The following is a 13,001-nucleotide window of genomic DNA, read 5'->3' on the forward strand; positions in this document are numbered from 1 at the left end:
GAAGTGGGCAGACTTCCTGGTTCCAAGTGCCTTTCCCCACTGGCTGCTTTAGCATAACAACGTGAGGTTGCCATTCCCCTGCTGTTTTTAATTGCACTTCTCCAGACCAAGGGATTGCTTAAAACGCATTTCTGGCCTGGGGTCTCTGGCGGTGAGGTGCGACTGTGGGTCCCTTCGCCACCAGGCTTGATGCCCTGATTGGGTTATAAGGCTGGGGTGCAGCCTGAGGCTTTTGTTTGTTTGTTTGCTGCCTCGTCTGACTGTTGGTGCCCAGGAATAGTTTCATACTCATGACCTACTTGTGAGCAAATGCGCTATGCAAGCCCCGTGCTCCGTCCTCAAGGAGCTCCCGTCCCTCGGTCTGAAGGGAAGCCAGAGACACGTGAGGCTGCTTAGTGGTAGCAGGTCTTCAGTGCTAAGTGACACTCCGTTTGGTGAGTGTAGGACGTTAGGGACTGTAAGCCTTTGAGGAGGGGGGCACAGAGAGAGATCATTCTGCAGAAAGAGACACAAAATGGGATGAATTTTGAGCTAGAGGCATAACGGGGTCTGTCACGGGGCTGAAGAGAGCCTGTGGACCCACATGTGGCCGCCGTGTGCTGCCGCTGGCTGACGGTCTGCGCTGGGGAGGCTGAAGCCCAGGGCCTGTGCGTGGCTGCAGCAGTTACCTCTGCTCCTTGGGCGAGTTCCGCACTTTGAATTTCTGAACCTGTAAATCAGACCTTGAAAAATATGCCTTCTGTTTGGGAAGTGTGTGTGTGTGTGTGTGTGTGTGGGGAGGAGGGGGGAGGGGCCGGGGGGGTGGTCTGATGAAGCAGTGGGTGGGCAGGTACTGTGTGAATCTTGACTGGGACTAAGCGGGCTGGTGCAGGGTTGTGAGTGTCCAGGACCAGGGGAGGGGCCTCACCTGGAAGCCTTTCTGCATTTGGGATGCAGCTTTTGGCCTAGAGCCATTGAATGGATGAGGCCAGCTTAAGCAGCTGGCTGTTGCCACCCTGACATTGTGAGTGCTTGCCTGGCCTGTCTGAATCCTCCCGGCTTGCTTACTTGGAATTCCTATCTTCCTGCCCATAGGGGTCCATTGCTGTCTTAGGTGAAATTGCCCCCAATGAACCAGAACCTTTTGTTTAGGCACAATAGGAAGCCTGTCCCCTTAGACTGAAAGGAATGCTAATTGGCTGCTTCACTGTCCTCAGGACATGGGTGCCCAGAATATACAGGACGTGTTCTTTGTTACTGGTGAGATGGAAAGGGCTTATGTAAGCTTATAAAGTGCTGGTCCGGGAAGAGGCAGAGTGTTTGTCGAATGTTAGAGGTTGGTATCGGGCAAGTGCCGCATTTTCTGGGTACAAAGGTAGCTATTTAAATTCATGGTCCTTAAACTAATGTCTTCTAAAAATGTAGCTGCTTCCCACCCCTCCCAGCCTCAGCTCCCCCACGGTGGCTGAACGGAAAGGTTGGAGGAGCCTAAGGGCTTTGGGGCCCCTTTTAAAAATAGGGAAAGAGTTGTAAATGTGGTGAAGACTGAAATGCTAGAACGTTCCTTTCCCAGCCCATAGTGTATGGTATTTCACCAGGAATTGTTGTGAGGTTGGAGCTTGAGCAAGCACCACGTCTCCCGTGTGAATGTCACCGAGTTGCCAGTTTCCCCTGTGCTTGCTCTGTAATGCCTGTGACACTGTTTTATCTTTCTGGCCTGTGACTCATCACGAAGAAAGTACAAACTATGCAATTAACACAAAACCTCCTTATTTGCCCTCTTCACCTCCCCCCCCCGCCCCCCCCCCCCCCCCCGCCCCCAACTCCCCGAGTCACGAATGCCTGCCGCCATTTTTCTGTAAGTCTTTGGAAACTTTGATGTGTTTTGATAGGATAAGACAGCCAGTCATCCTCTCCTGGTTTCACTCATTTAACCCCAAATGTCTGTGAGAATCTTCTCCAAAAAAAGAAGAAAGAAAACCCCGCTCTGAACGTGCAGCCTGCCCACAGGAAGTGATTCAGGGACTGGATTCATGCAAAGCCTGTGGGGCAGGAGGTGGGAGGTGGGGCAGGAGGTGGGAGGCTGGGAACCGGGGCTGGGGAGAGACGGCCCAGAGAGGATACTCAGGCCTTAATGGTCACTGCTTCGTGGAAGAAAGTGAAAAACAGAGTGACTAAGAGTCTCGTAATAAGAATTGTTTGTGTAGTGATGTGAGCTAACACAGAAGCTCGCTGGCAGATAAGACGAGAGGAACACTTGTCAGGGGAGGTGAGTTTTTGCTGCTCTGCTCTTTTTACTTCTCAGGAGTGCAAACTTATTTCTAAGTTTCAAGGCTTTCATCAACAGAAGGCTGGGGTCTGTATTTCCACCCCCCTCACCACCTCTAAGCCCGTTTCTTTTAGGCAGAGGAGCGGGTCGAAGCCAAGATAATTACCTAACAGTCTCCAAAGGCTCTTTCTTCTCAGCTTCCCCTCCAGAGTTAGATGGAGCTTCACTCTGTCACAGAGAGAAGGACTCTTTTTGGGCCTGTGGGTTCAGTCTGGCATTTTATTTTGATTCCCCCCAAATTGAAAATACAAATGAATCCGTTTCCCAAAAGCAATTTGGAAACAGAGAGCCTCTAAGTCAGTGGTTCTCAACCTTCTGGCCCTTTAAATATAGTTCCTCATGTTGTGACCCAACCATAAAATTATTTTCGTTGCTACTTCATAACTGTAATGTTGCTACTGTTATGAATCGTCATGTAAATATCTGATATGCAGGATGGTCTTAGGTGACCCCTGTGAAAGGGTCGTTCCACTGCCAAAGGGGTCGCGACCCACAGGTTGAGAACCGCTGCTGTAAGTGTTGGCTGGTGAGCAGCCTCGCTGCCCAGCGGGCCCACGGGGGGCCGGCAGCACCAGAGCAATGAGAAGAGGTGTCTAAACGCACCTGGATCCATGACTGCATTTCAGACTCCCTGTATTTTATGAGGTGTGCTTTGTGGTTGGGGGTTGTGAAAGCTGGGGTGAAGTGTGCTTTCTGCCTTTAGCCCATCAGAAGGCTGCCAGGAACTGTGAGAATCCTGAATGGGCCAGGAGCGATCTCTTTAAAAACAAATGAGAGGATGATCTTCAGGCTTAATTCCACTCCCAGTGAATGTCAACTGGCAGAGTGAAACGGCTGTTCAGAAAGTTCTGTGAATCCTCATAATTGTTCTTTCCCCTTCTTCCATCAACCAGAGACCAGCCCAGGTCTCTGTAGCATCTTCGGTTTCTGGTTTGAAACCTCTGTGATCCTGACACTTCAGAAAAAGCCATGCCCATCAAATTGGTGTTTGGAGAAAAGAGTTTGTGAAATGGAAGCTGTTAAATAGAAAGCTTGCAAATGAAATCCCCCTCTTCTCTTCCTCCTCACCCTTCTCCTTTCCCTCCTTCTCCTTTCCCTCCTTCTCTTTCAAGATTTCACTACTTTTCTTTGCAATGGGGAAAAGAGGGGACAGGGACAGCGGTCTCCCCAGAGCCCAAGGAGAATCTCTGATGATTCTGACACAGTGAACCCTGTGTTTTGCATTCATAGGGAACCAGGTCTGGGGTGTAACACCCAGATTCAAGGCCAGGCACTTCTTGCTGTTCTTGGCATCTTTGGGCAAGTCATCCAACGTTCCATCAATCTTTCACCTGTAAAATGGGAGAGGGGTACCCAGCCCATAGCATTCCTATAGCCCGTGAGATGTACCAGTAAACACCTAACTCTGAGTTATGAATTGCTTCAGTTCTCCCCGACCTCCGCCCACCTCCCAGAACCTTCTCTTTACCCATGGTTCTCAAGGGACCCAGGGGAGTGAGTTTGCCTCTTAGGGGACTTTTTGGCAATATCTGGAGACATTTTTGGTTATGACAACTGGGGGTGGGGCCAATACTGGCCTCTGGTGGACAGAGGCCAGGATGCTGCTGACCATCCTACAGCGCACAGGACAGCACCCCCCTCCCAAGGAGTGATCTGGCCCCAAACGTTGGGAGCACTAAGGTTGAGAAACAGTGGGGCTCGCCTTTCTCATAGCCGGATGTGGGAAAGCTGTCCGTGTCCGTGTGCTGTCCAGTGATTAGAATGACGCCGAGCTTTCTCCATAAATCAGTCTCCCGCTCCGTGCCCATCCCCAGCCCTTCGGAAGGAAGGAAGCCCAGAGGTCCAGGTGATCTTCCCGTGTTTCCTGTGGGGTTCAGCCCCCCACAGAGGGCAGGGCCGCTGGTCCTTGGCTTCTTCCCTTGAGGCTCCTGCCCCCTCTGGGACTCACACCCCAGGCCCCATGAGCCCCTGCTTGTTGTGGCCCTGACCTGGCTGCTGGCAGAGTCTCGGGGGAGGAGTGGAGAAGAGACTCGCCACCGCTCTGAAGCACAGCAGGGGGGCTTCAGCCGGGCATTTGAGGGGTGTTCCCCCGACTTGGCAGCCTGGAACACCGGATATGATCCATCTGCGAGTTCAGATGGGAATTGAGTTGTTCTTGGTGGAAATGGTTCAATGACTGGTATCAGGGTTGTGAAATGCCGGTTGCAGCTCCTCAGGGGCCAGTCTAAACTGGAACATTAAAAACGTGCTTCAAGTACTTCCAGAACTTGCTGAGGACACTTACGACACTGGGCTAGAGCGTGTGGTCACTGCGGCAGAGCTGCCAGCGAATCCTCCATTATCCAGAACCTGCCCCACCACAAGCCTCACCTAGCCAGCGGCCTTCTCGGTGGTGCCAAATGAACAGAACACGCTGATGTTGGAGACGTTGCTTTTTATTTAAACACCAACCACCAAAGACAATGTTGAAAGTGTCTGGGAATATTATATTCAGCATACAGCTCAAAGCTCAGTTTCTTTTTATTTTAATATAATTTCAAACCTCAGAAAGTTGCAATGATAGGACAGGAATTACAGTGTACATTGTCCACCCAGAGGCACTGATTGCTCAGCTCATTTTTGAAAACAGCTTTTGCCATCCTAAAGCGTGAGACCTTCAGGCAACTTTAAGATTCAATACAGCCAAGAAAAGAATATGTTTCGTCGTACTTGACTCACCAGGCGGGAGAGCGGACTCGCACTTCGCAGGCTCATCAGCGGGGAAGCCCAGCTGCAGGGAAATAGCAGTCGGGAGGCTGCCTTCGTGCTCCAAGTTCATTTGCTGGGTGACCTGGAGGTTCTTAACGCATCAGTCTCGGTCTCCTCAACCACAGCAGGAAGGGATTCGGCAAGATGCTCTTAAGGGTCCACAGGTACCAGCTGTCTGTCGTTCTCCACAGTGGGTTTTCGGGTGGACTTCCAGTTGCCAGAGCTTCAGCTGAGCAGGACACTGTTCCCTGAACGGGAGGCCTCTGCGGTGTGTCACCTGCAGCCAGGGGGCTCGGCACACAGTCCCCAGCAGGTCTTCTGCTCAGAACAAAGGAAGCTTTGGTTTGGGGCTATGTTTACCCGAAGGAAGTGATCCTGGGTGAACCCCCAAATAAAAACTCTCTCAGCAGGCGAGTTTTCAGGGCTTTTCTGTTTGCTGCTCTATCAACTAGCTGTCCTGGGCTGTCCATGGCGTGGAGGACTGGAGGCACCTTCTGAAACTTGCATATTAAGGTGCAGAAGAGAGAGCGATATCTCAGGACAGACCACCACTGCTCAGAGGCCAAGTGGAACCCATGCAAGCGGCCTTTTAAAGTCTCCAGCAGAATTTGTTCTGCCTTCTTAGAAGGCTTGATGAGTGCACACCTAACTCAAACTTGAAGTCGTTTAGACCTTGTTTTTATTTTGAATGAGAAAAAGAAAAAAGAAACAAAAATAAAACCCACATAAAATACAAAGCTCGGGAAGAGTGGAGTGCAAAGATTTTCTTGTGGGTATGTGAACACGGGCTAGCAGGCTAGCTGGCTTGGCTTGTTGTTCAAGGGGAAGAGGTGAGGACTCCTCCCACTGGTGTGGGAGGGAAGTATAGGCATTCAGAGCAGATGGACCTGCCAGCTGCAGCCTGCATGTTCTGGGAAGTATGGGCATGAGTGTGGCTTTGTGGTAATAGTTGGTAATCCGACCCAAGATGGGAAATAACCCCCTTTTCTTACACCAACATATAGCAGATACTAGGAGAAAAGTAAAGATAAAGAATAAATTGAATTGAAATGGATGCCAGAGGTTTGGTTTGATATTGATAACATATTGAGTTATCAATATGCTACTTGGGCCACTTCAAGAAATTAACATTAGTTGAGCATTTGGGTATAAGTTCATATTTGATGCAAATTGACTCCGAAAGCCTATAGGGAGGTTGTTCTCTAGAAATAAAAACGATGTCCTTCTGAAATGGTCAAGTCATATCATGGTATTCTAGTCACGGTCAGGAAATAGCATTATTGCCATTTACAGTTAGGGAAGAGTGAGCCACAAAGCCTGCCTTCACTTTAGATGAACTCTGGGCCTTTGCAAAGTTGGGTGACCTTTCAGACACTCTATTTCTCCATCAGTAAAACTTGCAAGTTTATTGGAAAGACTGGTGGTGGAGTCAGTGTAGCAGTCAGCTAGTGTTGGGTAACAAACCACCCCAAAACAATGATGGTTTATGCTGACTCATGCTTCTGTGGCTCACCTGGGCGTGGCCCTTTGCTGCAGGATTGGCTCAGTCTCTTCCAACTGTGTTGGTTCCTGGGCCCAGGCTGAGGGGCAGCAGCTGCTCCAGAAAGGCTCTTGCCATGGTGAGGGCAGAGGTGGTGCAAGAGGGCAAGCAGAAACACACGATGGTTCTTTACCTTCCTGCTGGTTTCATGGACCAAAGCAATAGCCTAGCCCAGTGGTCGGCCAACTGTGGCCACCTGAGTGTGGCTCTTCCACAGAATACCACGTGTGGGCGCACACGTACAATGCGATTGAAACTTCGTGGCCACACTCAAGGGGCCAAAGTGCCGCATGTGGCTCGAGAGCCGCAGTTTGCCGACCACTGGCCTAGCCCAAAGTCAAGGAACAAGGACGTACACTCCACCCATGGTAGGAAGAGCAGCAAAGCCATCCAGCAAAGGGCAAGGGTACAGAGAGGATGGCTAATTCCACCTAGTGCACACATCAAGTGGCCAGCACAGGGCCTGGCATAGCGTGGCAGTAACTTCTGCCCACTGTTGTTACTACTACTCAAAATAGGACAAGAGAAAGCTTGTTTCTGAAAGAAGCTAGAAATTTTCGCATTGGATGTGCGCTAAATAAAATCAGTTTCAGTGGAAATACGATAGTGTTCACAAATTTACTTTTTGTTCACTTCTATGACTCAGGTAACTGGCGCAGTGCCTGGGATATGATAGGTGTTCAGAACTATTTGATGATTGCTAAGAGGTCCACTCCCTGATAGGGATGCAGCATGGGGTAGCAGAAAAAGTACTGCTCATCCCACTCCTCACCCTCCATTTCTCAGCACTGGTCTGGGTTTCAGTTCTGGCCCTGCCTTTCACAAGTTATTTGACCTTGGGCAAGCCCCTTAAGTTCTCTGCGCTTGGTGAGGGCAGGATATACTGGGCTTTGTCAGTTTCGTATTCTCACAAGATAGCTGTGTGCCTGGCACATGGTTCATGCTGAATAGATCTTTGTGTGTTTCTGGAGCTTATGTTCTTTGCTTCCACTCTTCTCCCTAACCCCCATGTCCAAATCCACCAGCATTCACATTGGCCTCCAGATGGCTGTGGGGAGATGGTCACTGGCAACAGAGGACACGAGTGGCATGCGGCAGGAGGTGGGCCCAGCCTTGCCCTCTCCCCCCCGGGAGCCTCTGGCAGGCTTCCCCTCACTGTTGGCTTTGGACTCCCGCATGTCCACATCCTTGGCTGTGGCTCCCACCACCATTTTGGGATATTTTATGGATCCCACTTGGAGCCAATGGGAGGAAACCTAATTTCCTGCCACAGGAAATGGTTCAGCTGGTGAAGAATATATTTAAGGATTAAAACCTCTGTCAAAGGAGCTGGAGGGAGTTGCTGGAGAAAGACTTTCGGGGGGTCTCTCGTCATGAAGCCAGGGTGTGAGAAGAGATCTGTGTCACAGATGGGGAGGAGGCGAAGGCAGGTTCCTGGGACTGTCTGGGCCCAGCAGCTGGTCTTGGGCCACAAGAAACGCTGGGTCAGGAGAGCGTGTCACAAAGGGATCCTTTCCTGCAACCGAGCATGTTATGGTAACATCAGCTCAGAACGAAGACCTATTTATTAGATTAACTTAAAATAGGCCTGGTGCCCTCTGAGACTCATGAGGGTGTGTAACGGACACATCAGCTAAATTAAATCCAGCAGCTGAAACTCCCCATGTGCTAGCATTACTTTGGGAAGCATCGGCGTGTGTTTTGAGCGGGACGGGAGGAGGAGGAGGACTGCCAGCGTTGGCTCTCGGCAGCCCAGGCTAAACCAAGAGGAGTTGTCGCTGATGCATTGGGAGTGAATGAGATGCCATCCATGTCATGAGTTAGGGATAGTATGGCCCCGAAGCAGGGGCATGGACCGGATGACTTCTGGAAAATACTGCCCCGCCAGCCCAGGGGTCACGTGCTTGTGAGCTGGAGAGCATGCCTGTCTCTGTTGGGTCCAGCCTGGCCGCCAGGAGCACTGGCCTCTCCCTCGGGCCTTGTGCAGACTGCCCTGTGATCCTGGTCAAATGACTTTGTTGCTCTTGGTGTGTTTTTATAGTTGGGTTGGTTGTTTTCTTAATATTGAGTTTATAGAGTCCTTTATATATTTCAGACATAGGACCTCGATCAGATAGGTACTTTGCAAATGTTTTCTCCCAATTCGTGTCTTGTCTTTTTAGTCTCTTAACAGTAACTTTCAAAGACCAGAAGCTTACGTTTTGATAAAGTCGAATTTATCAGCTTTTAAAAATGGAATGTGTTTCTGGTGTGAGAGCTAAGCAGTGCTTGCCTATCGCAAGGTCACAGAGCATGTCTCCTGTTTCCTTCTAGACCAGCCGTGGGCAAACTACGGCCCGCGGGCCAGATCCGGCCCGTTTGAAATGAATAAAACTAAAAAAAAAAAAAGACCGTACCCTTTTATGTAATGATGTTTACTTTGAATTTATATTAGTTCACCCAAACACTCCATCCATGCTTTTGTTCCGACCCTCCGGTCCAGTTTAAGAACCCATTGTGGCCCTCGAGTCAAAAAGTTTGCCCACCCCTGTTCTAGACGTTGCCTTGTGCTAGGCTTTCTATCAGGATCCACTTCAGCTCATTTTTGTATTTGGGGGCCAGTGTAGATGGAAGTTCATTTTCCTTGCATTTGGATACCCAACTCTCCTGGCGCCATTTATAGAAAAGACTGCCCTTTCTCTTTGTCTTTGGACCTTTGTCCAAAATCGGTTGTCCAGATATATGTGACTATTTCTGGACTTTCTTAGGCTCCATCATCTGTTTCTCAGGGGGTTGGTTTGTTTGTTTTTCGTCATGACCACACTGCCTTGATTACTGTAGCTCCCTTGTTTTTTAAAAAATTATATTATCAAAATAATTAATGTAAATAATAGTTTAAGAATTCAAGAAGTCCTTGACTTGATTCTTTCTTGCATTTTTAAATTTATATTCTTTTTTGTTTCCAAGAGGTTTTATTTTTTAATAGTCTATAAAGGTTCCTATTTTAGGATTGCAATATCCTATTTCCCTGAGAGTAGTATTTGTTTTGTTTTATTTACTTTGGAAGTTTCCTTTTTCTTGCCTCAGACTTGCCTTTCCCCTCCCTCCTTATTTCTTCCTCTGTGCCTCCTGTTAGTGGCTTTCTTTAAAATGCGGGGTTTGGGCTGTGCATTCATATTTAAGAGCGAGGCAATGAAAACACACGAAATGCTCCAGCCTGTGGCTGGTGGACTACCCTGTATAGGGGGAGCTGGCAGGCATAGGGTCATTTTGTTGGGGGGGAGGGTGTCCCCAAATGTCAGATTGCAGGTCCCTTGTGGGCTGAGCTGTTTAATTTCTTCACCAGAGGGGGTGGGAACACGGACCATTCGTCACTGTTCTGGGTCCCAAGTGAGCAAGGGAGCCTCCAGGAATCCTCATCCCAGCCCTCATCTGACCTTCATCCCAAACTGTGCCCTGGTGGCCCCATCCAGAGCCCCCTCTCCAGTTTATTTTCTGCAGAGAGCAAACCTGCCTCTCGCAGGATCGGGGAGGCCCTGTTGGTGGGGGCTTGGAAATGGGGCACGGGATCTCACTGCCTCTTCTATAAGCTTTCAACCATTCTCCTGTTTTCAGCCTCATCCTGCGAAGTGTGTGGTGCCTTCACCTCCCTAGTCCCAGGTTCTGAGGCGCCAATGGAATCACTTTTGTTGGCTTCCTCTGACAGGTGCTTGGTTTCAGCTCTCCACTCTGCTGTCTGTTCCCATTCCACCATCTGCTTTCCACTTTGTTCTGCTGTTTTCCTACTTATTGTTTGGGGCAGAACGGAGATAAATGCATCTATTCAGTTTGTTTTATTTGACCTAAAGGACATTTCTTACCCTCGTCCCCCCTTCTTCGGCCTCCCCTTCCTCCCCCATCCATCCTTCCTCTCTGCGTCCCTCCTCTCTCCCTCCCCTCCACCAGCTTCTTCTATCCTCTCCCCTCCCCCTGTTCCCTTCCCCTTTAACCCCCTTCTCTTCCATTCTCCTCCTTCCCTCCTCTTTGCCTGGAGCTTTCTGTGACATAGTTGTTCCAATAGACAGCCAAGCTCTTCAGGCCCCGAGGAAACAGCCCACAAACATAGAAAGGGTTGGATGAGGAACCAGGAAACAGAAGTTCTCTGCCTACGGATCTGATAACCTTCTGTCCTCTTTCACCCCCTTCTTGACCCTCTTTCCTGTCCCTCAACTACAAAAACCCACGATGACCACATCACAGCCCACCTCACACTCAGACCTTGGCCTCCGTCACCTTCATCGTGTCCACTGGCTGCCCCATTTCTGCCTGCTCCTCACAGAGTGCCCATGAGTCCCATTTATTCAGGCAAGCGGGTGCCCTCCGTCACATGGGGACAGCGAGGGAGAGCTCGCAAATGCCTCTCGGCCAGCCCCGCCCAGCTGTAGAAAAGCTGTGCCCGCTACCCTTTCCCCGGTGCCACACATAGTAGGTGTTCATAGAATACGTGTTAATATTGTGTGTGTGACTAGACTCCCCTTACCTGTGTGGGACTAGCTTCACCTGAAGCCTCCTGCCCCTCCGGAAGCCACCTGCCTGCCCACCTGCTCTTGGCTGATGGTGCCCCTGCCAGTCCTGAGCTCCCCAGTCCCGTCTACTGCCCAACGTGCTTGTCATGCAATTACCTGGGATTTTATAAAGAGGAAGGTTCTGATTTAGTCGGTTGGATAGGCTCTACCTTTTACACGAGCTTCCGTGGACCCAACCTGCTGGTCTCGGACCACACTTGGGCCTGGCCTGAGAGGAGGGGGTCCCAGCTGCTCGAAGGCTGGTCACCACGGAGGACGTGGCTTGACAGGGACAGGGCACTGCCATTTGCCGTGTGTCTGGCCCATCTGGGCTGGGGACCGTCGCAGAACCGAGTGTGGTGTGTTCTGCTCGGCCCACGCACGGCCCTGTGGGTGGCACCTGGGTCCCCCTGCAACCAACCCTCACACTGAGAGGCACTCCTGGGAGGTGTAGGCTCGCCATTTAAAAGCCCCTTTAGTGTCCCTCTTTCTCTCCCGGACTCATCACAAATATCGCCTAAGAAAGAGATGTTTGAGGTTTTTTTTGTGTTTGTTTTTCTTGTTTTCTGACGTGTGAGGGAGGCACTGGGTGAGTGTGGAGAGCGATGAGAGCCGTGCTGTGTGCTTGGTCACCGGTGCACACACCTGAAGAGCTCATTTTCTCGTTCATCCCTGCCCCGCCCACCTCCCCTGGCTCCTGGACCTGTGCAGACCGGGGCTCCAGTGCCCTTCCGTTTATGTGGGGGTGGGTGGGGGTGAGCCCTCCCCCAGGGCCTGGGAGAGCCAAGCCCACTCTGTGGCCCTGGGAGGCATGGCTTCCTTGGTGGGCCTCTGTGTCCTCCCGGGATCCCGTCCAGCACTGAGTTAGTGGGTCTCTGATCTCCGGGCCTCCGCCCTGGGGAGAAGGGAGTGAGGGAGGGCTCCCGTCCCTGCCAGCAGGCTTGCTCGGGCCGCAGCAGGCAGGACTTTGGAGGAGGCACGCCACATCCACTTCACTGTCTCTCTTTGCCCTCCCCTCCCGGCAGGTCCCTGGATGGCCGACTGCAGGTGTCTCATCGGAAAGGGCTCCCCCATGTCATCTACTGCCGCCTGTGGCGATGGCCTGACCTGCACAGCCACCATGAGCTGCGGGCCATGGAGCTGTGTGAGTTCGCCTTCAACATGAAGAAGGACGAGGTCTGCGTGAACCCCTACCACTACCAGAGGGTAGAGACCCCAGGTATGGCCCCCTCTCTGGGGTCTGCAGGTGCTTCATGTCACCATCTCCCCTTGCCCCTTTCCTCTCCTCCTTTCTCTTCCTGAGGGAGGGTCTGCAGTGTATTTGGGGGTGCAGGGCCTTGGTTTACCTCTGCTCTGTCTCCCCTGGGCAGTTCTACCTCCGGTGTTGGTGCCGCGCCACACAGAGATCCCGGCCGAGTTCCCGCCGCTGGACGACTACAGCCATTCCATCCCCGAGAACACTAACTTCCCCGCGGGCATCGAGCCGCAGAGCAATATTCCAGGTGGGTGCTGGCAGTGCGGGCCGGCCGGGGGACATGGGTCCCACTGCTCCCCTTGGGCCCCCTTGGCCTCCCCGTAACCCTCTCTGTGCACACAGCGCTGGCCCCTGACTCAGAACCACATCCCTGTTGGGAGAGGACCCGTGGCCTTGGCTCCCGCTCACTAACGATGCTTTTCTTGGCTGCAAGGAGTGGCGGTGTGACCCTTCCGCCCGGCCTCAGCGCAGTCATTTATTTTGGAAGCGGAAATAGCGATGCTGTGTTTCTCTCACCGCCCTGGAGGCCGGCGCTGAAGTTCAGGCAGGATCCCTGCCGGCCCAGGGGCTGCGAGGCCGTGGGTGCTCTGGCCGCGTGGGCGAGTGCAGAGCTGGCCTGTGAGTCAG

The 13,001-nt window shown here is 51.6% G+C and overlaps 1 protein-coding gene across 3 annotated transcripts in view; it reads left to right on the top strand.

Moving 5' to 3' along the window:
* Positions 1-13,001, top strand: part of SMAD3 (SMAD family member 3) — a 115,709-nt gene that overhangs the window by 76,941 nt on the left and 25,767 nt on the right. For 2 of the 3 annotated variants that reach the window (XM_036305641.1, XM_036305635.1), the window contains exons 2-3: positions 12,145-12,338; positions 12,490-12,621. In XM_036305641.1, coding sequence (XP_036161534.1) covers positions 12,145-12,338; positions 12,490-12,621 — 326 coding nt within the window. Of the gene's footprint in view, positions 1-2,104; positions 2,249-12,144; positions 12,339-12,489; positions 12,622-13,001 lie in introns of those variants that run through there. The other variant, XM_036305646.1, reaches the window with a different exon arrangement.

This window comes from Myotis myotis, unplaced genomic scaffold (genome assembly GCF_014108235.1).
Source record: "Myotis myotis isolate mMyoMyo1 unplaced genomic scaffold, mMyoMyo1.p scaffold_m19_p_1, whole genome shotgun sequence".
NCBI classification, from domain to species: Eukaryota; Metazoa; Chordata; class Mammalia; order Chiroptera; family Vespertilionidae; genus Myotis; species Myotis myotis.